Source organism: Athalia rosae, chromosome 4 (genome assembly GCF_917208135.1).
Source record: "Athalia rosae chromosome 4, iyAthRosa1.1, whole genome shotgun sequence".
NCBI lineage: Eukaryota > Metazoa > Arthropoda > Insecta > Hymenoptera > Athaliidae > Athalia > Athalia rosae.
The window spans coordinates 6,934,835-6,959,766 of NC_064029.1; the positions used below are offsets into that span (position 1 = coordinate 6,934,835).

The 24,932-nt window shown below is 41.8% G+C and overlaps 7 protein-coding genes across 7 annotated transcripts; all 7 read right to left on the reverse strand.

Annotated features, from left to right (window-relative positions):
* Nucleotides 1-2,108: 2,108 nt before the first annotated feature.
* LOC110117405 lies at nt 2,109-4,337 on the reverse strand. Its single transcript, XM_020856227.2, has 4 exons — nt 4,305-4,337; nt 3,249-3,998; nt 2,501-3,155; nt 2,109-2,419 (listed from the first exon to the last, which is right to left on the reverse strand). The coding sequence occupies exons 1-4, from the start codon at nt 4,335-4,337 to the stop codon at nt 2,112-2,114; spliced, it is 1,746 nt and encodes a 581-aa protein (XP_020711886.2). The 3' UTR covers nt 2,109-2,111.
* A 214-nt stretch (nt 4,338-4,551) lies between these two features.
* LOC110117399 lies at nt 4,552-7,479 on the reverse strand. Its single transcript, XM_020856194.2, has 3 exons — nt 5,664-7,479; nt 4,939-5,593; nt 4,552-4,865 (listed from the first exon to the last, which is right to left on the reverse strand). Exons 1-3 carry the CDS (start codon nt 6,588-6,590, stop codon nt 4,555-4,557), a joined length of 1,893 nt encoding a protein of 630 aa, XP_020711853.2. The 5' UTR covers nt 6,591-7,479; the 3' UTR covers nt 4,552-4,554.
* A 3,888-nt stretch (nt 7,480-11,367) lies between these two features.
* LOC125500700 (probable glutamate receptor) lies at nt 11,368-13,393 on the reverse strand. Its single transcript, XM_048654374.1, has 3 exons — nt 12,569-13,393; nt 11,829-12,486; nt 11,368-11,760 (listed from the first exon to the last, which is right to left on the reverse strand). The coding sequence occupies exons 1-3, from the start codon at nt 13,391-13,393 to the stop codon at nt 11,444-11,446; spliced, it is 1,800 nt and encodes a 599-aa protein (XP_048510331.1). The 3' UTR covers nt 11,368-11,443.
* Nucleotides 13,394-13,759: 366 nt separating this feature from the next.
* On the reverse strand, nt 13,760-15,060 carry LOC125500701. Its single transcript, XM_048654375.1, has 2 exons — nt 14,318-15,060; nt 13,760-14,084 (listed from the first exon to the last, which is right to left on the reverse strand). Exons 1-2 carry the CDS (start codon nt 14,925-14,927, stop codon nt 13,768-13,770), a joined length of 927 nt encoding a protein of 308 aa, XP_048510332.1. The 5' UTR covers nt 14,928-15,060; the 3' UTR covers nt 13,760-13,767.
* A 1,133-nt stretch (nt 15,061-16,193) lies between these two features.
* Nucleotides 16,194-18,648, reverse strand: LOC105692578. Its single transcript, XM_012411870.4, has 3 exons — nt 17,465-18,648; nt 16,730-17,384; nt 16,194-16,633 (listed from the first exon to the last, which is right to left on the reverse strand). Exons 1-3 carry the CDS (start codon nt 18,326-18,328, stop codon nt 16,305-16,307), a joined length of 1,848 nt encoding a protein of 615 aa, XP_012267293.3. The 5' UTR covers nt 18,329-18,648; the 3' UTR covers nt 16,194-16,304.
* Nucleotides 18,649-18,784: 136 nt separating this feature from the next.
* LOC105692767 lies at nt 18,785-21,152 on the reverse strand. The gene is made up of 3 exons (XM_012412204.3): nt 19,959-21,152; nt 19,238-19,892; nt 18,785-19,163 (listed from the first exon to the last, which is right to left on the reverse strand). The coding sequence occupies exons 1-3, from the start codon at nt 20,775-20,777 to the stop codon at nt 18,796-18,798; spliced, it is 1,842 nt and encodes a 613-aa protein (XP_012267627.3). The 5' UTR covers nt 20,778-21,152; the 3' UTR covers nt 18,785-18,795.
* A 197-nt stretch (nt 21,153-21,349) lies between these two features.
* LOC105692580 (insulin-like growth factor-binding protein complex acid labile subunit) lies at nt 21,350-24,832 on the reverse strand. The gene has a single exon (XM_012411871.3). The coding sequence runs from the start codon at nt 23,373-23,375 to the stop codon at nt 21,729-21,731; it is 1,647 nt and encodes a 548-aa protein (XP_012267294.2). The 5' UTR covers nt 23,376-24,832; the 3' UTR covers nt 21,350-21,728.
* Nucleotides 24,833-24,932: the final 100 nt, after the last annotated feature.

The window sequence follows — 24,932 nt, forward strand, 5'->3', positions numbered from 1 at the left end:
AGTGGTGTAAAAAAATCTACATTATGTATTGCAAACTTTAGATACAGACCTAGTACTCGTGATAAAGACGCGGCTGATCATGAGAAAAAAAGTCGTCGATCTCATCACAGTTCAGCGCATTATTTGTCACCCGAAAGACCTTCCACGTCCAGACGCCATGATTCTCAAAGGTGCGGTGATATTTTTGTCTTCGAGTTTTATTGAATAATTTTTTAACTTGCTTTTTCTGTTGAATTTGTTTCTCAATGATATTTCTATCGCTAGCCCTGGACCTTCCAGACGTGATCCCGAATATCGGAGACCTCGTTCTAGGGATAGGTGAGCTGTTTTTCGACTTTAGTTATGAATATTTCTTTTCTTCTTCACAATTTGGATTTTCTGCGTGTAAATTCTGTTAGGTGAAGAACTATTCTAAAAATTAAAGGATGTTTCAAACATTTCAGGAGCAGATATCGTGACCCAGAGCCAAGACCGCCGACCAGGTAAGAAACATTTTCTGAAACTTTTGTCATTTTTATCACTTGTTTCGCAAAGCAGATATTTCAGTATTTATGATAAACTTTCGTCCAACATTCTCACTTCTTCTTTCAGACCAGATTCGAGACGTGAATCGGAACATCGACGCCCTTCATCGAGTGATAGGTGACATATTTTACGATTTTTTATCATCTTATCAATTACATTTCAGAATTCTGTCTCAATTATTTTTTGCGGAAATGAGGTGTATTTAAAAATTCAAACATGGGGTAGCGGAGAATCAAACTATGTTTGTTTTCCTAAATTTCAGGTTTGATTTAGTCCCATCGCGGCCTCCCTTCAGAGACAGTGTGCCGTATTATGAGGCTGCAGGAGGCGTTCCCTATCAAGGGTCAGATTTTATTTTTCATATATAGTCTCCAGAAGATTCAGTATTACTAGTTTTCTGACTAACAAATTTTTTTTTATCTTCTAACAGATATTATGCGCCCGCAGGAGCGCCTGGACCTCCGCCTCCATTTATGATGCCCGTGGGTCAGGTTGCTCCATACATATTTCCTCCCGGATGGGTAATGATTCTATCATCACTTTTGGGTTTCAATAACTCCAAAAAGTTAACAATGACGGCAAGCATGACTTGAATTATTTTTTTGTTCCAGCAAAGACCCCCTTTTGTGCCGTTTCCTCCGCACGGTTTTCAACCTCGGCCGTTCATAGGTCAGCCTCCGTATCCCCGATGGCCAAATCCAGGTAATCCAAAGCTGCAATACGAAATTTACTGCTCAATCTATAATGATCTTTCCGTGATTCGTTTCGGGATTTCGCGTATACCAAATAAATTTCTACCTCCCAGGAAACTATTCCGATGATCCATACCATCAAAGTCAAGGCAATCGTTCCTGGCGGAAGAACAATCCGCCGTCTCGTATCAGAAACCAATCGAAGAAGACAACCGTTGCATCGAGTACGATAACTAGCTCACAGGCTGCAAATCCGGACCCACCAGTCACTGAGACAACAACATCAGCCGCTGAGACGACAACATCGCCCGCTGAGATGAATCCAAGTACCGCTGCGGACAAGTCTGCTGATCGAAGATCCTCGCCCGAAAGTTGATCTCGTACATAGTCGATGATTTTCTATTATGCGATTAATAGATCGCATATGTATGAACAATTTTATTTTCATTAGGTAGGGAATGCCAAAATTTTTTTAATTTAGGTAACAAATAATTGGTTTGTTATGAAACCATTAAACGTGTGATACAATTAACTAGGTATGATTTGTATATTCTAGTTAGGATTTGTAATATTTTATTGAAGTAAAAATGAAATGTAGGATGATACATTTGTAAATTTGATATGTTAAACGTAGATGTTTTGTATAATTGATATGTATTTAATACTTCATGAACATCGCATAGTTTAATAACGCCGAATTGTATTGTTAAATAATGATTTTCATCCCTAAACAGTAATTTGATAAATCGAATAAAAAATCAACATGAATATTTTTTCTTTTTTGGTTTTGTTCCCGATCGTTACGTTTTTCACTAATAACTCGGAACAAATTACAGATATAAGACGGTGTGCTGTTACTCGATCGAGGGAAACCCGAGAACCGCCACCGCACCTTTATTTATAACGAGAAATGTACTCGCCAATGAAAACAAGAGAACTTAGAACCATCCCAACGGAATGAAGAACCAAAATTCCTCGTATATGTTCTACAGTAATTTTTGAAAAATTTTCATGGTCGAGTCCCGAAGAACCTGGCTTACGAGTGTAATGTCTCATCCAGTAATTTACAAAACCACTTTGTACCGCCTGCAAAGTGTAACGATGAACTCCTGGTACGAACGGCGAGCCTCGTCGTAGTGAAATTGGCACGTAAAAGGTAAACGTTTTATCTTTCAGTGTTCGAATTTGGTACTCGATGTTACCTGAAAAATGTTTTCATCGTTAGATCAGTCGAGAGTGAGATGGACGTGCATAATTGGCCGCTTAACGCGCTCAATTTTTACCGTACTGATGACTGTTGTACATGTAGGCAGTCGATGACATGATACCGGTGGCACAAGTCGGCGTCCATAGACAAGGTTCGCTCTTGGCTCTGGACCAGATTTGAAAATTATCGTAAATTTTCATCATCAGGGGGTCCGAGGGATCGTAATAATAATCTTTATGGTTTTGGTTGCCACCGAACTCTATACCGTCATCGAGCAACTGTTCAAAGGTGTCGATAACACGCTTCGGTCTTGAAGTGGTTAAGAAGCTGAACAGTTTGGTGTTGTACGCCGCGTTTATCAGGTAAGAATAAATTATCCACATCCCGAACAAATATCTCCTGAAACAGCTCTTTGGCATGGCACGAGAAGTGCCGAGGAAAATGCCGAAGCCATCGAGAAGTCGGGTTTTATCGCGTTGATTTTTTGAGGGGAGAAATCGGTTCGCCAAAATAATCAAACCAAAAAATAACAAGCAAGATACGCCGGTATATGCCCACGATTCGTTAGACAATGGCCACAGTAAATTCTTCCAAGAAATTTCTAAGCCTTTTGTGCTGTAGCCGATACCGAATGATACTTCGTTGTAGGTCGAGCTAAGATCAAAGTGTTCCAAGTAATAAGCTTCTGGCATCATTCCACCCACCATGGCAAACGTCTTGCCTCGTTTGACCTGTAAGGGATAAGAATATCTTTAACTGTTTGTCGTTGGCCAATGTAGAAATCGGGTTTTACATTCGAAAAACAATTCAAATTTAGTCAATGCCTGGTCTATCATCTCCTTCCACGTTTTCGTCGGTCTTGGATCCAACTGCAAAGTTGTATTCATTTTTTCGGCGATAATTGTCAGGAGTCTACCACCGATACCTCCTAGAAAAGCTTCGCCTGTTTCCGAAAATTCTCGTCGCGCTTCCAGTACCATGCCTTCTTCGGTGGTGAACGCGGTGTATCGAACGCACCCTTGACCGTCGAACATCTTTTTGGGGAATAATTTTATTTGTTTTTCGAAGCCTGACTCCTTTCTCCAGGTATCGACGGTTTGCAATTCGCTTACACCGCAGTTGTTGACGAACGGAAAATACGTCATCGCGAAAATATCTGCTCTGCAAGGTACTAGAAAAATAACGCGTACTTTATCCAACTTCCACAATATCGTTGGAATGTCCATAGAAGCTCCGTGGATCGCGTCCAAACTTGCAAAATTTTCGGTCAAGATAACGACGTATTTCGTTCGACTATCCATCGGCTTGACGTTGATCACGTTGATAGTTTCCTTGAAGCTATCGAAGTTGTCTGTGAATAAAATCACGTTGGAAGTTCCTTGCAAGTTCAGCTTCTTCACGGAATATAACTTCCACGCGAAGTACGGATATTTTTCGATTAAATCGTAATCGAAAAAAATATTTTTGCTGCCATAAATAACGACGAAATCTTTGATCCTCCAATCGTTGCCGTTGATTAAATCCACCAAACATTCCAGAACACCGGGATCGTCATTTTCACTAATTTTTCCGAACTGCGGAATTGAACAACCGGAAAACTGAATTGATTGTAAAAAAATTACGGTTCGAATCAAGATTCGCGGCAGCGAATTGCCGCCAAGTATCCTTTGGCTCAACATTTTCTCGGCTGGAAGTAGCCGGAAAGCGCGAAGAGTACCAATGAATGTTATGAGCAAAATCCGACTGAAATTTGAATGTGTAATTAATTGGACGTAAGCCATTCCCCGGATACTTCATTTGTCGAACTATGCGCCATTAATATAATCAGGTAGACCTATAACCCGCTCGTGCCGCCAATAACTATAATGGAGTAAATATACGTATTTAGCACTAGTGTCGATGTTATCTGGCATTGATGGATTTGATTATACGGCGAAACGTAACTTTGTGAAAGTGCATCGCTTCATTACCATCAATTATCTTAATTTCAACCCTTCAAAGAATTCGGTAAAGGATTCATATCTTAATAAGACCATTGTCGTGCTGCACACACAGCGAATGCAAAAATAAAAAATATGCTCCATCCCAACAAAATCCGGTGTATTATCCCATATCTCGTTGTTAAAATTTTCATAACATTTTATGGATAACAAGTTCCCCGATAAATACAACGGAGGCTAACAAATTCCCGATGACATTGAGGCAGAAAATTCCTCGGAGATGTCGTAACGTCATCGCGGATGGAGTTTTCTTGATCAATCTCGTCGGAATCGGTTTTCGGAGGTAATAATTTAACCAGTAATCGTGAAAGCCACTCTGCACGGCTAAAAAAACGTAATGATGTACTCCGACTACGAACGGCGAGCCTCGTCTCAGGGCTATAGCCGCTTGGAAAGTCAGTGCGTTATCATTCAACATTCGAAGTTGTTTCCCGGCCTCTCCTAGAAGGGAATAAAATTTTCTGGCAAAGGCAAGAAAGTATAAATAATTCGTATGAAATAATTTTCAACGTACCAGCGTATTTTGCATTATGTAGAACGAGGGTTGAATACAGAATCCCGGCAGCACCTTTTCCGTTGTACAGAATACAGTTCGTTTCATCGACGGTCCAAAATTTGTAGTTGTCGTAAATTTTCATCATAACGGAATCCGACGGGTCGTAGTAAAAGGATCGATGGAAATCGTTATCACCAAACTGCATACCGTCCTCGCTCAACTCCTCGAGTGTCCGGATAATGTGATTTTCGTTCGGAGTGGTCAAGAAACTGACCAAACCGCTGGTGTACGTAGTATCGATTAAAATCGAGTAGATGATCCACATCCCGCACAAATATCTTCCGATATTATTTTTCGGCATTGTTCTAGACATGCCGAGTAACATGCCGACGGCGTCGAGGACCCGCAATCGATCGATCTTCGCGTTTGACCAGCCGTATCTTCTGGCCAGAATAATCAGACCGCAAAATAGAAGCAAAGAATATCCGACGTACGTCCAAACTTTTTGAGACAACGGCGACGCCAGGTTTTTCCAAGGTATGTCAAAGCCCTGGATCCTGTAAGCGAAACCGAAGGCATCCTGCATATACGTGGATGTCAAGTCGAAATTTTTTAACCGTGCAGCCGATGGAATGATTCCTGAAACTGTGAGTATCGCCTCGCTGCGTTGAACCTGCATCAGGTAAAAGTAATTATGGAATGATTCGTCATTGAAAATAGAATTGTTTAATATTTATATTCACTTTCTCCAATAATTCTCCCCAAGTCGCCGCATCTTCTGGTAGCAATTTGAGAGGCATGTTCATTTTTTCGGAGACAATCGCCAGTAGATGACCAGCGACACCTCCGAGGACCATTTCCCCGTTCTCCTTGACTTCTTTTCTAGCTTCCAGCCTTAGAACTGCCTCAGTTACGACGGTGTGATACTGAACGCAACCTTGACCATCTAGCATTTTCTTCGGGAATAATTTAGCTCCTTTTTCGAAGTTTCTATTCTTCCAGACATCCAGGATTTCCAGGTCGCCCGGTTGACAGTTTTTCGCGAACGGGAAGTAGGTCATTATAAGGACGTCTTGTTTGCAAGGGACCACATAAATCACATCTGTTTTGTCCAACTTCCACATTATTACGGAAGACCCGTTCGAAGCTTTTCGCACGTCGTTCAAATCAGCGAAGTTTTCCCTCAGGATTATAACGAGCTTCGATCTACCGTCCATTGACAGGATGTCGATGACGTTCAAAGTTTCATTCAAGGTAGCGAAGTTTTTAGCGAATAGAATGATATTCGAAAAATTCGTCACGCTGTTATGTTCCCCAGCAATTATCGTCCAGGTAAACTTTGTGTGGTGTTTAAAAAATTCATCGTCCAAATCTGCCATTTTCTCGTCAAGCAACATCAAAAAATCATGAGACGCCCAGGTCGAGGCGTCGAGCAGGGAGTCCAAGAATTCGAGAGAACGATGGTTGCGGTGCTCCATGAGTTTTTTCAGATGTGCCGTCGATGATTCGATCGCGATTAAAACTAAGAAAGCGCAACACACCAGCGACTGCATGTCTGTCGCGTTGTGAATTCGTGAAACAAAGAATACGTCATTCACTTCTGACTCTGCGGTGACTGAAATGTGGACGAGAACGAGGGACGGTAAGGATATTGACTTTTTTTTTAACATTAACCGTCCCTCGAGACGTGATCAATGTCAGTTATCAACATATCGTTAGAGCCAATCTCGTTGTTATCCAATTTCTAATTGATGTATCCCACGGTATGTAGCTGGGAAATAACTGGGTGTAGTTACTACATGTATGTGTGCTTTTCGGCTAGATAGAAGTCCTCTTGTATCGTTGTTACATTTATGTAAACTTACCTATACGGGAATTTTTAAGCGCACACGTTAAAACATATGTTAATATTCATACTGGTGATTGCGACTATCTCGAAAGTAGGATCGTCCTCTGTGCACGTGTACTTATATTACTCCGATAACGTTAATTCCCAGGAGTGCAGGCATTATCGAATTAAAAAATCGCGTGTCTCGCGACGCCTGTGTCATGTATACGTCGGTATAATACATTTTCAAAATCACTGATGAACCTGGCATTTTCTATGAATGAATGAATGCACGCCTGCATAAATAAGGTCGTCGTGCACGAAGCATAAAGCGGATTGCAATGAGATATTATCTGTGCACTCTACAAATCTGGATGGGATTGAATTTTGGATTCGAGAGGGCAATGGGCTTCTCTGAGCTACATATTACCCAGATACCGAATCCGAAAAATGTTTCTTGTGAATGATTTCTCCGAGAAAAACGAAACTACTGAAAATCAGCCCAGCAGCGTGAAGATACGCAAGCCCTCGGTAGTGTTCAACCGTGAGAACGGACGGAGTTTTACGTCGAGTCTTAGGAGGACTTATCTTCGGAGAGTAATGATTGATCCAATAGTCGACTAGTCCGCTCTGGATTCCTAACGAAGCATAATGACGGACCCCAGCTGCCAAGGGTGATCCTCGCCTCATGGTAATGGGAGCATGGTACGTGAAGGCTCTGTCGTTTAGCATGCGAAGTTGATTAGAGATGTTATCTATAATAAAGAATATGATGGATAACATCGATAATTTGATCGATTTGAATTGGAATCCCAAGAAACCGAGAAAAATCAGGAGTTATAGTCGGATATTTTTTTCGATTTTGGGTCAGAAACAATATTTTTCTAGTGGGGTTTGATATGCTGGTACCATGTATTTTAATCTCAGATATCCAAATCTGAATGCCAAACGAATCTGTCTATAAAATTGATCGAGTTATCGCCAATCTTTCACTTTTCGAAGCGGAAAAATGGAGATATCTCGATGAAAAAAATTCGTAGCTCAATTTGGACAACGGATTCGTGTTCCTGAGGTCAAAATACACAAGAAAAGTGCCATACGATCAATTCTAAAAAATAAAATTTTTTGGCCAAAATTTGAGATTTTTCCAAGGGGTACCCCTTACGATTTTTTCAAATTTTGGCCAAATTTTTTTATTTTTTAAAATTGATTGTATGGCACTTTTCTCATGTATTTTGACCCCAGGAATTCGAATCCGTCCATTAAATTAATCTATCTCTTTATTTAGAGAAGTTATCGCTGATTTTCCACTTTTCAGAATTCAGAAATCGAAATTCCTGGGCGTGAAAAATTTGTGGCTCAATGTGCTTAACGGATTTGTGTTACAGGGGTTTACAAGCTAATCTCATGTACTTTGATTTCAGAAACACGACTCAGTAGACCAAGTTAAGCTAGGATTAGAACCGATTCGGATATCTCGATTCAAGTATTCGTTCTGAAAAATAAAAGTTGGTCATAACTTGATCGTTTTAATACAAAGATATAATTTCAGGTTGGACGGAGAAACTGTGATGATTATCGTAAGCTCGAAAATTAATTAACAAATTGTCAGTTTTCCTTTCATGGTGCATGATACCGCAATGCATGAAAAAAAAATTTTTTTTTTTTGTACATTCGGTTCCTCTGATTCTGAACTGAAGCATATATGCTTTAGTATAGCCCAACACGACAGAATTGAACTCGCCTAGTGTACTCTGAACCCTGATGAACTCTGATCTTAGTATGTACTGAATTTCTACATATTTACTTCTATAGACGGTTATGTAGAAATTCGCAGAAAAATCACTGCAAAGGAATGTCGCCGACTAGATGGATCAAAGGGGTGATTTATGAGGTGTGAACAAGATGTTTATGAGGTGCTGACATCTCGTCTGTCACCTGCTCACAAAAGGAGCAGATAAAAATATAGGAGCTGTGATTTCACACTTCATCACCTATTAAAAAGCCATAAATTACGTTGAAATTCTGGCACGTGCCGACGGTCGAAATTTCCGACGCACGTGGTCAAATTGGGTAGTGGGAGAAGTGAATAAACTTCATCCTTTATAATTGGGTGAGCTCGAGCTCAACACCGAACTCCGCGCGGAGTGCATTCGCCTAATGTTTTATAGATGTGGATTTTGGTGCGAGAAAGCTGAGCGCGGTGCGAGCGCAGGGCGTGAGGCGTTACGCCGCGCGGCGGTAGGAGTACGAACGAGATAGAGAGCGCTCGAGCGCGGCGCGCTGGAATATGAAATCTCGACTTTTCAAGACGTTTTTGTGGCCATGGACTTTGTTTAAAAAACGTAGCTTTTGTAAGTTTTGATTCTTGGCGTTAATAAGTGGTCTATCTATGGTTTCTGAGACCCTTCGAGTCTTTGGAAGAGTTTCTTCATGTTAAGAATTAAGTTTTCTATGCTCTTCTTACGTATTTTGATCTCAGGAATCGGAATTCATAAGCCAAATTGCTCTATCTATGAGATTAATCGAGTTATGGCCAATTTATCGATCCAAAATGTGAAAAATCAGAGATATTTAGATGGGAAAAATTCGGAGCTCAATTCAGTTAACGGATTGCTGTTGCTGGAGTCAAAATGAGTTAGAAAAGTGTTCTATGATCGAGATTTCAAGAATACTTCATTTTTGGCCCCAAACTGTAAAATGTTAGCTCAATTCAGTAATCAGATTTGTGTTCCTGTAGCGAAAATACTCGAGGAAATCGTTGTTCAATCGATTTCAATAATACTTAATTGAAAAAATGATAGCAATTCGCACCAGCGTTAAGAGCGTTATGATAGTTCACGGTCGTCGTAAAAAGACCAGTGGCGCAAGGTCCACGTGAGCCATCAATGAGCTTTTTGTATTCCAGAAATGGCCATACTTCGAACTTGTTATAAATTTTCATCATCGTCGGGTCCGATGGGTCGTTATAAAATTCTCTATGGAATGCGTTGCCTCCAAACGGCATGCCATCCTCGAGCAACTCTCCGAAAGTTTTTATGACTTGCTTTTCCATCGGAGTGGTCAGAAAACTGACCAATCCAGTATCGTACGTTACGCTCATCAAGTAGGAATAAATTGCCCACATTCCAATAACGTATCTGCCGAAGAAGCTCGTCGGCAGGACTCTGGCGTTGCCCAAAAAAATACCGATAGCATCGAAAATCCGCAGTCTGTCGGATTTTCCTCGCACCCAATCGAATCGATTCAGCAACATTATCAATCCGCAGAATATCAGCAGAGAGCAGCCGGTCAACGTCCAAACAATCTTTGAAAGTGGCCACAATAAATTTTTCCAAGAAACTTCGTAACCTCTGGTTCTGTAACCAAGACCGAATGAAACTTCCATGAATCCGGATTCCATGGTGAGTGATTCCAGATAACTGGCGATGGGAATTACCCCGGCCACAGCGCAGAATGTTTCGCCCTTAGCAATCTGAGTGATAAATAATGGCGGTTGTAGTCGCGAAAAAAGTTTTTATGTATCAAATTATTACCTGTTCCGCGTGGACGGTCCAGTTTATCGTTTGTTCGGGCAGTAAATTCAATGTAATGTTCATTTTTTCAGCGATAATTTGTATCAGGTTGCCACCGACCCCACCCATCGTAGCCTTTCCCGATGCAGTTTTCGTCAAGTGAGCCTCGAGTCTCATTTCATTAACGAAACTGAGTGAATGATTTTGGACGCAGCCGTTTAGGTTGAACATCTTTTCCGGATACGAATCAACCCCTTTTTCAAAATGATCTCCCCGACAGATGTCCATAATTTCAAGTTCGCTCACGCGGCAATTATCGAAAAATGGATAATACGTCATTGCAAGAACGTCTTTTTTACAAGGTACTAGAAACACAACGTGGACTTTGTCCAAATCCCACATTTTTGCGGGAAATCCTTTCGAAGCTGTCCTGATTTCATTCACACTTGCATAGTTACGTCTAATGCTGATTACGTATTTTCCCCGCGTATCCATCTGCTTGATGTTGACCAATTGCAAAGTTTCATTCAAACTATCAAAATCTTTGGAAAATATTACTCCATTTGAATACTCATTCAGATTTCGCTCTCTTACAGAATACACTCTCCATACGTGATTTGAAAATCGCTCGAACAAATAGCCCTCCAACATGTCCATATCATCGAAAATCACCGTCAATTCATCTATCACCCAATCGGCAGAGCTGATGAAAGTTTCCAAACATTTGAGTTCGTTGGAAATGTCGTTCTGGATCCATTTTCCAATCGACTGATCGGAGAATCGAATCGCGAGTAACAAGAATAATGCGTAACGCGCAAACAATCGCATCTCAAAATCCACATGAAACGACGAGTTATATTTGACTCCGCATACTAATGGCAGAAAAGGTAAGGCAATACTAGTGCGAGTTGACAAATAGATGCAAAAATGTATGCCAACAAAACGCTCCCAGGGGCTTCAATTTAATAACTCATCCAATCAGTCGGTACAAAGTTGACATCCATCATGTTGTATATATTTTCTTTTACCGACGATTCGCCATTTACAAAGTTATTCCATAATGGAAATCAACTAGTCAGGGAAATATTTTTCATACACACTTTATTATTTCCCTACAAATGCCTTTGCTGCATTTTTTCTATCACATCGAAAAATAATTTACACGGACAAACAATTCATCTTATTCGATAAACTGTTTGTGGAAATAAATTTCCCCGAGGAATATCACACCGCTAAGAATCAGCCCGGTGAAATGAATGTAGAGGAGGCCCCGGATGTGACGCGTCGTTAGTACAGACGGCCTTTTACTCCGGGTCCCTACGATCCTTGCGGTAGGACTGTAGAAATTGACCCAATAATCAACCAAACCACTTTGGACCGCTCGCGAAGCGTATCGTTGTATCCCTAATGAGAAAGGCATGCCTCGTCTCAATGCTAGTGGAACTGGAAAAGTGAACGCCCTTTCTTCCAACATGCGAATTTGGTTGCTGGCGTTGTCTGTGGACAATTGATACGTGCACTGCAGGTGAAACGATATTGTATTCATGCTAAACGTAATTCCCTACCGATATTCAGAGCGTTGTGAATTTTGACGTTCGACGAAAAGACACCGGTCGCACCCTCTTTGTCGTCCAGGATACGCTGGGATTCTTCGGTCGGTATGATCTTGAAATTTTCGTAAATTTTCATCATCACTGGGTCCGATGGATCGTAGTAGAAGTTCCTGTGGTCGATACTTCCGCCAAACTTCATTCCGTCGGCCAGTAACTCCTCGAAGGTGGTTATCGGTTCCTTCTCATTCGGAGTGGTCAAGAAACTGACCAGCCCGGAGGTGTAGGCAACGCTCATCAAGTAGGAAAATAGAATCCACATGCCGAATAAATATCGGCCGAACAAGCCGGTCGGCATGACCCGAGAACTGGCTACCAGGACGCCAAATATGTCTAGGATTTTCAATTTGTTAAGCGCATGACTTTCCCGGGTGTAAGGACTATTCGACAACCAGAGCAGCCCGAGATATGTCAGGAATGTACATGCCATGAAAATCCGTACCAATTTCGACAGTGGACACATCAAACTGAGCCACGAGATATCGAAATTTCTGACCTTGTAACCAAGGCCGTAGCTGACTTGCAGGTATCCGGTTTCCAGAGTTAGGTCTTCGAGGTAAGCGGACAAAGGAAATACGCCGGCTACAGCGCAGAACGTTTCACCCCGAATCACCTGAATTTTTGGAAGTAACGAGTTGGGTAGACAAAAATATTTTTCCTGACGATAGATTTTTTGGATAAGTTCTCGCGATTACCTGATCGATATATGCAGGCCAATCCAATGACGGTTTGACCAGTATATTGAGGGTGACGTTCAATTTATCGGCGATCAAACTTATCAGTTTACCCCCGACGCCTCCCATCTTTAAGTTTCCCGACTCAGTCTGCTCCCAGTGCGATTCAAATCTGGTATCGTTGGCTAAAATTTGTGAAATATTTTGAACGCAACCCTTTGCGTCGAGCATCTTTGCCGGAAACAATTCAACGCCCTTAACGAAGCCGTAATTATTTTTCCAAACGTCAAGGATCTCCAGTTCACCGAGTTGGCAGTTATTAACGAAGGGAAAATAAGTCATTACGAGAACATCTTCTTTGCGAGGTAATAAAAAGATGATATTAACTTTATCGAGGCCCCACATTTTCGCGGGAAATCCTAGCGAAGCTTCTCTGATTTCCGTTACGTCTACGAAATAACGTCTCATGACGATTATGTACTTTCCTCTGGGATCCATTTGCTTGATGTTGATTACGTCCAAAGTTTCATTCAAGCTGTCAAAGTCATCGGAAAATATTATTCCGTTGGAATACTCCACCAATTTTATCTCGTTTCTGATGGAATACACTTTCCACACGTAATTTGAAACTCGTTCGAACATATGACCCTTCAACACGTCCATATCGTTGGAAATCACTATCAGATCATCTATCACCCAATCGATTGTTCCTATAATCGTGTCCAAACATTTGAGAGTGTTGAGATTGTCATTCTCAATCAATTTCCCTAACTGTCTTGACTCCGTTGGACCAAAAATTCCAATTGCAAATAATGCGAACATCGTGCAGCAAAGAAATAATCGCATCTCTTCGGTTTCGAAGCGCGCTTAAAACGAACTGAATTGTGATCCCAAACTCCGCTCAGCATAAGAAGTTGTAGCGTAAATGAAAAACTACTGAAATTAAATAAAAAAAAGTATAACAATAATAAATTATGCGTATGCAGGGTACTCGGTCGTAAGAACTCGATTGATCGAGTAATTCAATCAGTCACAATGATATTGAAATTGACCATTCGATATTTTCTCTGTAAGCAATTCGCTATAAGATAAAAATGAAAAATGAAAAATGAAAACGACCATATCGATTCTAGAAATATTTTTTCACTCACGTTATTACTCTACTGCGAAAGCTCACCATACTTTCATATTGGGACTATAAATTTTTAAGCACAGATATTTCAATGTTGCCCAACCGATCGCTTGTGATAAATAATCTCACCGAGAAAAACTATGGAGCTGAAAACTAGCCCGGCAGAATGAAGGACTAAAATGCCTCTTATATGATTTACAGTCAGTACAGAAGGAGTCTTAGTCGTAAAAGTGCTGGCAGGGCGGTAGTAATGTCTCATCCAATAGTCAACGAAACCGCTCTGGATTGCGTGGGAAGCATAGCGATGAATCCCGTGAGTCAGAGGTGATCCTCTTCGCATGTAGATCGGGACATGAAAGGTGAACGCTGTTTCTTCCAGCATACGGAGTTGATTCGAGGCGTTGTCTGTAGAGGGAAAAATTCTGTTTCAGAATAAACGGAGGACTCTAACAGTTTTTAAAGTAGTTAAAAAAAAAAATGATCATTGTTCAAAATGGCCATCAGGATTCTACGGGACTTACGGACCAGAGAAGATAAAAATATCGGTCTCAGAAGAGGTGGGAAACTTTCGGATTCGTGTCAAATTTTCACAAAATTTCTGACTAAACTAAGTTAGCGTGAGTGATTAAACTCCTTACCTCTGTGATCGGTATTGTACACTCTCACAGTCGAGGTGAGCACTCCGGTAGCAATCTTGTGAATTGTCGGGAGACGCAAAGCCTGGTTAATTGGAAAAACCTTGAATCTGTCGTAAATTCTTTTCATATCGGGGTCCGAAGGATCGTTGTAGAACTCTCGATGAAACGTTCCACCGCCGAACTCTAAGCCACCGTCGAGTAAATCCTTGAAGGTCCTCAATATACGTTTCTCGTATGGAGTTGTCAGAAAACTGACCAATCCGCTGTTGTACGCGGTGACTGTCAAGTACGAGTGAAAAATCCACATTCCGAACACATATCTTCCGAAAGAATTTCGCGGCAAGGCTACGGCAATACCAAGGAAGATAGCGAAGCCGTCGAGAAAACTGAGATTGTCCCGAATTATTCCACGCCTGCGGAAATGATGGGCCGCGAAAAGTAGCCCCGAAAATAACAATCCGATGATACCAAGCTGTACCCACACGGTGCTGGACAATGGCCATACCAAGTTTTTCCATGACACTTCAAAATCACCAACCAGGTATCCGAATGCAAGAGACTCTTGCATGTATGTGAGATCCATGTTGAGGACTTCCAATCTTTTAGCCATTGGGATGTTTCCGGAAATCGAGATGAGGGTTTTTCCTTCCGCGAGCTAAAGATGAAGAACGAATGGTATGAAATTTTTCTCGCGATTGCTTTTTTGTACATAAATTAAATGATTACCTCATTATTGACCAACTCCCAGCGAGTAGCTATAGATGTATGTTCTGCCAGTATCCGCAAATCGATATTCATCTTTTCGGCAACAATTGACATCAGTTTGCCTCCGACGCCTCCGACGATTATTTCTCCTTTTTCCGAAAACTCCTTACGCACGTGAAACGTCATACCTTCGTCAAAAATGACGGATTGGTATTGAGGGCAACCGTTGAGGTTCAGTAACTTTTCCGGAAATAATTCGGCATTTTTCTGGAAGTTTCCTTCTCTCCAGATATCCAGGATTTCAAGATCGCCCACTTGACAGTTTTTGGAAAATGCAAAGTAGGTCATCGCGAGGATTTCCGAGCCCCGGGGTACCAGGTAAAGAACTGAAGATTTGTCCAGTTTCCACATTCCTTCCGAACTGCCCATTGAAGATTTTTTTATCGCTTGTAAATCAACGAAATTTTCTGCCACGTTGATCACGAACTTGGTTCGACTGGGCATTAGCTTGACGTTGATCACGCTCAAAGTTTCATTTAAACTATCGAAGTTTTGCGTAAAAATAATAACGTTCGATGGACTTGTTAAGTTTATAGGCCTCGTATTGGAATGCAACTTCCAACTGAAGTCTGGATGACACTTGAAAAAATCAATCTCCACAGCATCGTAGTTTTCAAAGATGACCAAAAACTTGGACGGATCCCAACGGTTTTTTTCGATTACATGTTCTACGACTTTTAGAGCAATTTGCTTCTCACTTTCGTTGCCCTTAGCCAATTGCCGCGACATGAAATTGATCGAACATGATTCAAGTGATAAAGATAAAAGTAAAATGCAGTATGCGAATGAGTGCATATTTTTGTTCGCGTTGCTTTCGAAAGACCGACGAGGACTCGTGCCCTGTAACTCGAAAATAGAAGTGAAACAAATTTGCTACACGGCTTTTGAGTGATTGCATGTTGTCAGAACTCCAAGATCGTTTGAGATTCCACAAATGATCTGAATTTTTGACAGTGAAATTGTTGACTTAATTTTTCCACTTGTCACACGGAATTGTGTATAATATCGAAGCACACGCCACTCACTGCTGCAATTTTTGCAACATCACCTCTTGGAATCGTCGGTTTATTGTTGGGAATAATAAAGAGTCTCGCAAGTTTGACGAGAATCATTGAAAATCGATAGGGACAACCTATATTTATTGACTTGTTATTTAACGCATTGAAACATCGTTTTTTTTTATTCATTCGATACTTATCAGCTATACAATCTTCTCGTCGGACTATTCGCTCAATGCGAAACCTTCGAAATATCTTGGTAAAATTAATTCTAACATAAAAACGATGAAGCTAAGAAGTAGCCCGATGGAATGGAATAAAAATATTCCACGGGTGTGTCGTAGAGCGAGCGACGATGGACGTTTTGGGCCGGTATTCGTCAGGTTTCGCTGGTAGTAATTCACCCAGTAGGTGTTTAAACCACCCTGGATAGCTCGCGAAGCGTAGCGCTGTATTCCAACCGCAATGGGTAATCCTCGTCTCAAGGCCATCGGCGCCAGGTAACTGAACGTCTTGTCTTGTATCATATGAAGACGTTTCTCTACGTTGAGATCTGGAAAAATCAGCGAATTGATCCAGGTGACGAAATTCAGATGGGAACGAACACGGTTCGTTATGACGAGAGTATAGTGACTGAACAACTTTGTACCTGATCGCAAAAAATTGAAAAAGAACACGGCCGTGCTCGTCAAACCAAAGACCTGTTGCTCGTCGAAAAGTTTAGACAAGCCCTTCTCATAGTCCCATAACTGGAAACTATCGTGAATTTTCATCATCACGGGGTCCGAAGGATCGTTGTAGAAATCACGCTGGAAATCGTCGCCGCCGAATTCTAGACCGGAATCAAGTAATTCTCCGAGGGTATTTATCACCCGATTTCCGTTCTGGGTTGTCAAGAAACTAATGAGACTGCAGGTGTACGCAGCCGTGATCCAGAAAGAGAATAGGATCCAAATCCCGAATAGATATCTTTCGAATACATGGCGTGGCATTGGTCGGGTATTGCCCAAAAGAACTCCGAAGATATCGAAACCTCCGTGTCTGTCGAGCACTTGGTTTTGCCGGCGGTACCGAGACGTCAGAAATATAAAACCGCTGAATATCAAAAAAGTGACAGCCGTCAAAGTCCATAATCTGAAGGATAATGGTCGCGTCAAATTCGTCCAAGGTATCACCGCTTCGTTGGATGTGTAGGCAAAACCAAACGATTGTTCCATGTATCCACATTCCACAGTCATAATTGTAAGGATCCCAGTTATAGGAATCATTCCGGCAACTATGACGTCAAAATCCCTGCTGGAAATCTGGAAAAGGAATAGGAGAATTTTTAGCGAGGATGGCTTTGTAATATTCGTAACGAGTGAAAATGATCATCACTAATCACCACATTCCGAAATGCAGATATCGACCAAGTTTGCTTCAACGATGAACGGACATCCATGTTCATTTTTTCAGCTATGATTGCCCAAAGTTTACCTCCAACGCCACCCGGCATCACCTTTCCTGATTCGGACAATTCTTTCTGATAGAGAAGATACAGATGTTCTGTGGGTACTGCCGCATACTTGTGACGACAGCCTTTTACGTCCAACGCTTTTTCTGGGAATAGGATAACGTTATTTTCGAATCTATTTTGTCTCCAGATATCGAGGACTTCGAGTTTCCCCGGTTGACAGTGATCGGAAAATGGGAAATACGTCATTGCCAAAATATCCTCTTCGCAAGGCACCAGGAATACAACGTTCATTTTATCCAACTTCCACATCAATCTGGGAATGACTTCGGAAGCGAATTTGACTTCTTCCAAATCAGCGAAATTATTTCCAACGCTGATAACGTACGTTGCTCGACTATCCATTTTCTTAATGTCTACCACGCTGAGAATGTTTTCCAGATCATCGAAGCTCTTTGTAAAAATGATTACGTTGAAGAGGCCTGTAAGATCATTCGGCGTCCCAGAGTTCAATTCCCATCTGAAGTTTGGGTGTAGACTCACAAGCTGCTCATACCCCGCACTGATATCTTCAGAAATCAGTAAAAAGTCCGACGAAATCCAAGTCGTATTTTTCATCAAATTCTCCAAGCAATTCATGGCATTGCTATTGCTAACGTTATATTGTTTCCATTTCGATGGGACACTCGAATCGCAGGAATAAGTTGTTACCAGTGATAAAAATACCACACAATTCACATGCAATTGCATCTTTGAATGCTCGTACGAACTTACGAGACTGACTCGAATGTTCATTTTCACGAATCAATTAGAGAACATAATTTTCTGTTTTGCGGTCGATAGTTATTTAATTTTATGGCTAACACTCGGATGATTGGTTTTCTGCCAAGGCACGACGTGTATTCGTGATTAGTCTATTATCGCGCAAGATCCGCTCGTGGATAAGAATTTACTTGAGTTCGAATACAGCGATATTGTTCAGTATCCAAGCTTTCCTGACTACTTAGCTTAAAAGCGATTGCCAACTCGATATCGAATATCCTAGAAGAGTCGTGAAAATTATGCGATTGACCAAATAGAAAAAGGAAAAAAAACTAAATTCTGAAAATAGGTGACCCCAGTCCGAAGTATTCAAAGTAACCTCTACTTCGGTGCTCTTGGAAAATTTGGATTCCTTTGGATTTGGAAAGATTCTGAATCATGAGCACAGCTTATAAATTTATTGATTCGTTACTTATGTGAAAAAAATGATGGATCCTCAATTATCCTATTCTTCGTAAAACCCTTGAATATATTCTATCCAAGCAATTCTGGAGAGCAAAATTTTTCAAATACTTCGAAAAAACTATTTCGAGCACGAAAACGACGGAGCTAAATATCAGTCCAATTGAATGAAAAACTAAAATTCCCCGTATATGTCGCAAGGCCAGTGGTGATGGGCCTTTTTGCTCGATCTTCGTTAGATTTCGCTGGTAGTACTCCGACCAGTAGGTGTTGAAACCACCCTGAATGGCTCGAGCCGCGTATCGACGTACTCCGAACGTGAGGGGTGATCCTCGTCTCAGAGCGATGGGGAGGAGAAAATTGAAGGCCCTTTCTTGCAACATCTGTAGTTTGTTCTCACCCGCATCTAAAACCAACGTGGATCAACTTGGCGTCTAGAGTCGCATAAAATCGGAAGTTAGGAGTTCGACAGTCCTGTACCTTTTCGCAGGACGTTCACACCGTTCAGAGTCGACGTTAACGCACCGGTAACCTGTTGTTCGTAAAGTGCTTTGTGCGCAGATTTTTGCCACGTCCATAACTGGAACTTATTGTAGATTTCCATCATCACCGGGTCCGAAGGATCGTTGTAGAACTCATGGTGAAAACTACCACCGCCGAATTCCAGACCAGAATCGAGTAATTCTTGAAGGGTGTTTATCACTCGATTTTGTTTCGGAGTCGTTAAAAAACTTATCAAGCTGCAGGTGTACGTTGCCGTTATCAGGAAAGAGTACAGGATCCATACGGCGAATACGTATCTTCCGAATACACCGCGTGGCATGTTTGTACCGTGGCCCAAAAAGAAACCGAGTACGTCAAGAGCTCCTAATCTGTCGAGCACTTCAGTTTGACGGCGATATCGACGTCTCAATAGATTAAAACCATTGAATATCAGGAATGTTACCACCGTCAGAGCCCACGATTCCATGGACAATGGCCGTGCTAAATTTGTCCAAGATATCTCCGCTTCACTGGCTAAGTAGCACATCCCGTATGATTCTTCCATGTATCCGGAATCTAAGGTGACGTATTTCAGGAATACGGGAACAGGGAACATTCCGGCTACCGCGAAAGTGACCTCACCGGTGATTATCTGTAAAATTGAATGTCATTGCGGTGTGATGTTATTCTAGAACAACTCTGAAGGCGGTATAATTACCCTAGGCAAAAGATCGTTCAACGGCAGCGGTTCTACGATTTTGCAATGTACATCCATGTTCATTTTTTCGGCAAGAATTGTCAACATCTTGCCACCGACGCCACCCGGTATCAGCTTTCCTGATTCGGAGATTTCTGTTTTATATTGAGGAGCGAAGCTATCTGAACCTATTATATCATGTTTTTGAGGGCAGCCGTTGATGTCCAATAACTTCTCTGGAAATAATACAGAATTATTCTCGAATCTATTTTGTCTCCAGATATCGAGGACTTCGAGTTTCCCCGGTTGACAGTGATCGGAAAATGGGAAATACGTCATTGAAAAAATATCCTCTTCGCAGGGCACCAGGAATACAACGTTCATTTTATCCAACTTCCACATCGTTCTGGGAATGACTTCGGAAGCGAATTTGATTTCTTCCAAATCAGCGAAATTATTTCCAACGCTGATAACGTACTTTGCTCGACCATCCATCTTCTTAATGTCTACCACGCTGAGAATGTTTTCCAGATCAATGAAGCTTTTTGTAAAAATGATCACGTTGAAAAGGCCTGTAAGATCACTCGGCGTCCCGGAGTTCAATTCCCATCTGAAGTTTGGGTGTCGACTCACAAGCTGCTCATACCCCGCACTGATATCTTCGGAAATCAGTAAAAAGTCCGACGAAATCCAAGTCGTATTTTTCATCATATTCTCCAAGCAATTCATGGCATTGCTATTGGTATCATTATACTGTTCCCATTCCATTGAAATACTCGACTTGCAGGAATTAGATGTTACCAGTGATAGAATCACCGCGCAATTCACATGCAATCGCATCTTTGAATGCTCGTACGAACTTAAAAGACTGACTCTAATGTTCAATTTCACAAATCAATTAGAGAATATAATTTTCCGTTATGCGATCGATACTTATTCAATTTTATGGCTAACACTTGGATGATTGGTTTTCTGCCAAGGTACGACATGTATTTGTGATTAGTCTATTATTGTGCAAGATCCGTTCGCGGATAAGAATTTACTTGACTTCGAATACAGCGATATTGTTCAGTATCCAAGCTTTCCTGACTACTTAGCTTAAAAGCGATTGCCAACTCGATATCGCATATCCCAGAAGAGTCGTGAAAATTATGCGATTGACCAAATAGAAAAAGAAAAGAAATTTAAATTCTGAAAATAGGCGACCCACTATGTCACTACTCAAATCATCGAAACCCTTCGTAAAAGTAATCATGTTGAAGAGGCCTATCAGATCATTCGGCGTCCCGGAATTTAATTCCCATCTGAAGTTTAAATGCCTACCCAAAAAATCGTCATGGGCCGTACTCATATCTGCAGAAATCATCGAGAAATCCGGCGTCATCCATGTCGTGTTTCTCAATCAACTCTCCAAGCAATCCATGGCATTAATATCATCGATATCGTCATGTTCTTCCCACTTTATCGATGCACTCGAATCACATGAATAAGACATGGCTAGCGACAAAAAAAAAACGCACAGTTCACACGTAGCACAGTTCAGGACTCGCTCCAACGTTCATCCTCACCAATTATATAGCGGAAAAAATGCGTCCTTCGTTGTCCGGTCGATGTCAATTTCATTTAATGAACATTTTTCGGACAATTAACTGTTCACAGAGGTACGAGTGTTCAAAAAGTCGACGGCGAACATCGTTGGAATTATCTGTGAAAATTTACACGTTTAATAAAATGATGATACGAAGTTGGATGATCGTTATCTTGCGATGCTAATATGAACGTGTTTCCTTTTTAAATATAGGTGTCGGAATTCATGTAATTGCCTCGTACATTCAACCACGCAAGTTTTGGCAGCTGATCTACGGCGGGCGATAACGACAACGAGTTGTTGTCCACATTCAATTCCTTTAAATTTTTCAGATCTCTAATCACTGTCGCCGGTAGATCCCGAAGGTTGTTACTGCTCAGTGAAAGTTTTTCCAATTTCGGAAGCGCAGCGAATGTTTCTGGTTCTATCGAGTTTATACGGTTGTCGGACAGGTGGAGGACTTTTAAATTCACCATCCCGTTGAACGTACCACGTTTCAACGAAGTGATTCGATTTTTTTCCAGGTACAACGTCCGCAGAGCGGGTAATCGATCGAAAGCGTTTTCGGAGATCAAAGTGATCTCGTTCTCCTCGAGATGCAAGAATTTCAAGCGAGTCAATCTGGAAAAAGTAGCTTCAGGAATCGCTGGGATTTTATTACCCTCGAGATGAATCGTTTCGAGTTTGGTCAGAGCGTGAAAAGTGCCTCCAGGAAAATTTCGTAAGTTATTGTAACTGAATAACAAAATTTTCAGATTCGGAAGAACGCTGAGAACACCTAAGGGGATTTCATCGAGTCGGTTGTGCTCTAAATTTAGATTTTTCAACGCGCCTAATCCGTCGAACGTTCCGGGGGGTAATCTCTTGATACGGTTCGCGAACAATTCGAGTTCTTCAAGATTACTCAATCCGTTGAATATCCCGGGCGGTAATTCGCTCAGAAGATTGTCGGCCATGGAAAGGTTTCTCAGATTCGTTAAGCCGACGAAAGTACCCTCGGGTAATTCCGGAATTTTATTCCCCCCGAAGTCGAGCACCCTCAAATTTGTCAACCCGTTGAAAAGTCCCGGTTTCAATTGCGCCAGCTCGTTATCCCTCAGGTTGATGCTGCGCACGCTGACCAGGTGATTGAATATTCCGTCGGGCAGCTGGGAAATTTCGTTCCCGTGCAAATCGAGCTCGCGCAATTTCGCGAGTCCGTCAAAAGTACCGGGCAAAATTTGCGATACGCGGTTATCCGCGACCCCGAGATTTCCCAGGTCTTCGAGACCGTTGAAAGCTCCCGCGGGAAACGCGGTTAAATTATTTCCTTTCAAATCCAGTACCACCAACTTCGAGAGTCCCAGAAAAGTCCCGGGAGGAATCTCACCGATCGAATTCGACGACATATCTAGTACACTTATGCTCTTCAGGGGGTTAAAAATACCCGGAGGTAGCTCGGCGATCGCGTTTCCCTGGAGATAGACCTCCGCGAGTTTTTCCATCCCGGAAAAGGAACCAGGTGCGATATTTCTGAGGCCGGTTTGTCTCGCATCTAATTTCTTCAAATTTCTGAGCGCGGCAAACTGCGCGGAATCCAGGGCTAAAATGTTGTTCCATCTCAAAGAAAGTTCGGTCACATCGGGAACGGAATCGAAAGCATGTTCGTCCAGAAAAGTGATATCCATCAACGAGATATCCAGAGAATGACCGGATTCAGCTCTATTTTGAACGGGTTGTACGGACTGTAAAATTCCCGCATCGTCGGAAATACCGACGGAATATTCGCCGCGACGGAATACCATTATCGATTCGCAGTTTGAAAATTCCACAAGAAGAACAATAGCGGCGATAAGAAAGCGCGAAATCATCGTGCGTTGCTAATAAATTAAAACGTATCGGTGCGATAATACGTGGAACGGAAATGTCTATAATACGGTATACGAAGATCAGATCTCCTCGTTCATAATTTTCACGTCACGAAGGCACTTCACTCCTATAATTCCAGTCTCATTGATATCAACTACCGACGATCGATGACAGTTGGTCGTTGTTATGATACAACCAGCTTTGTTGTTATTATTGTTCGTACGATCCGAAAGCTGTTGGATCCACCGCACGAGATTGAATGTCTTTTGTAAAACGGCTCGCGAGTGCGACGTTCAGACAATAATATACTGGTAGGGGATATTCACCATCGGTCCGATGCTGCTGCATGGCATGGGAATAACATCACGACTCGTTTTCTCACACTTGCACGCGACGCTACGTAAATTGTAAGTTGGTGTACATCGGTGTGCGCCATTCAAGAAAATACGTCGCCTCCAGAGTTAAATCTGCTACTTTCCTCCTTTACAGTCGCTCTCAAAAGTTGATACGAGATAACGTTAAATTATCCGCAATCTCGCGTCGCGAACTTTGGGGGGGGGGGGGGATTCAAAGACGTATTCGTCCAATTCGTTACGAGACGATGAATCGAAGAAGGTACAAGCAAAATTTCAACTTCTACGAAACGCGATCGCGATGACCGACTTTTTTCATTATTTCGGACCAACCGCCATTTTCGTTCATCCGTTTTCCCAGCAGCGTTACGATCGTAACGCAATATAACGTGATCCCACGAGCTGACCTTGGCTCCGTTATCAAGTTTATTCAACTGGAGTGATATTCGTGTGTTGAGAAATTTTTCCTTTTTTTTTTCTCACGACCGTGTGACAGTAACGGGTAGAATTTATCGCGGAGTCAAGATTGAAGTACATTTTAATCTCATTACTCCTTATCAATTAATAATAACGCGACGTATGTATACCTCGCAAAGAAATTGCGGACTCTCCCGAGTTCGCTTTTTCGTTCGTGTAATAAATTATGACTCGGCTTTTCTCTTCGATATCATATCGGTGCAGACGTGAGGCGGTATTGACATTTTCGTGGCAAACTTCGTTCCCTCTTTCTCTCTCCCTCTCTCTCTCTCTGGAAATGGAGATCATATACGTGCGGGAAAATCTGTACTCCGTTATTTATAGAAATGTATTTGCGACGTGTAATTATTCGTATGCGCTCTCGGCAACGGTGCAACACGCATTGCCACATCGATATTCGCATATTTCAATTACACGCTGCACGTGCGGAACGACTGATCCTTGAATAAATGAAATTCTCCCCATGCACTTTCCAGGGACACCGTCAGCAGCATCGGATAATCGTATTCATCGCGACTGAAAAATTCAAAGAAATTTCACGTCTCGCTTGTATTACGTTTCGACGTAAATGGATTTTCAGATCACCCCACACTTGTGTCAAGACGCCATTCAGCGTCTCTTCGTTTCACATCGCGGGACGTGGAGGTCCGACTCTAAACTTCGAACCGATTCAACGTCGCCACGTATCGCTGAAATTAAGAATAACGCCCTACGCGCAGAATTCCAATA

Excerpts from the sequence above, each read along its gene's own strand:
- LOC110117405 (XM_020856227.2), bottom strand. The coding sequence starts at position 4,337 with ATGCCAGATAACATCGACACTAGTGCTAAATAC. Across the intron at positions 3,156-3,248 it reads GGAAGGAGATGATAGACCAG|GTCAAACGAGGCAAGACGTT; the intron begins GCATTGACTAAA and ends TATCCCTTACAG. Across the intron at positions 2,420-2,500 it reads GTACAACAGTCATCAGTACG|GTAACATCGAGTACCAAATT; the intron begins GTAAAAATTGAG and ends AACATTTTTCAG.
- LOC110117399 (XM_020856194.2), bottom strand. The coding sequence starts at position 6,590 with ATGTTAAAAAAAAAGTCAATATCCTTACCGTCCCTCGTTCTCGTCCAC. Across the intron at positions 5,594-5,663 it reads GGGGAGAATTATTGGAGAAA|GTTCAACGCAGCGAGGCGAT; the intron begins GTGAATATAAAT and ends TACCTGATGCAG. Across the intron at positions 4,866-4,938 it reads ACATAATGCAAAATACGCTG|GAGAGGCCGGGAAACAACTT; the intron begins GTACGTTGAAAA and ends ATTCCCTTCTAG.
- LOC125500700 (XM_048654374.1), bottom strand. The coding sequence starts at position 13,393 with ATGCGATTATTTCTTTGCTGCACGATGTTCGCATTATTTGCAATTGGA. Across the intron at positions 12,487-12,568 it reads GGCCTGCATATATCGATCAG|GTGATTCGGGGTGAAACGTT; the intron begins GTAATCGCGAGA and ends CCAAAAATTCAG. Across the intron at positions 11,761-11,828 it reads TCACAACGCTCTGAATATCG|ACAACGCCAGCAACCAAATT; the intron begins GTAGGGAATTAC and ends AATTGTCCACAG.
- LOC125500701 (XM_048654375.1), bottom strand. The coding sequence starts at position 14,927 with ATGGCTAAAAGATTGGAAGTCCTCAACATGGATCTCACATACATGCAA. Across the intron at positions 14,085-14,317 it reads GTACAATACCGATCACAGAG|ACAACGCCTCGAATCAACTC; the intron begins GTAAGGAGTTTA and ends TTCCCTCTACAG.
- LOC105692578 (XM_012411870.4), bottom strand. The coding sequence starts at position 18,328 with ATGAACATTCGAGTCAGTCTCGTAAGTTCGTACGAGCATTCAAAGATG. Across the intron at positions 17,385-17,464 it reads TATCTGCATTTCGGAATGTG|ATTTCCAGCAGGGATTTTGA; the intron begins GTGATTAGTGAT and ends TTCCTTTTCCAG. Across the intron at positions 16,634-16,729 it reads TTTCAATTTTTTGCGATCAG|ATCTCAACGTAGAGAAACGT; the intron begins GTACAAAGTTGT and ends TGATTTTTCCAG.
- LOC105692767 (XM_012412204.3), bottom strand. The coding sequence starts at position 20,777 with ATGCGATTGCATGTGAATTGCGCGGTGATTCTATCACTGGTAACATCT. Across the intron at positions 19,893-19,958 it reads TGAACGATCTTTTGCCTAGG|ATAATCACCGGTGAGGTCAC; the intron begins GTAATTATACCG and ends TCAATTTTACAG. Across the intron at positions 19,164-19,237 it reads TGTGAACGTCCTGCGAAAAG|ATGCGGGTGAGAACAAACTA; the intron begins GTACAGGACTGT and ends CGTTGGTTTTAG.
- LOC105692580 (XM_012411871.3), bottom strand. The coding sequence starts at position 23,375 with ATGATTTCGCGCTTTCTTATCGCCGCTATTGTTCTTCTTGTGGAATTT.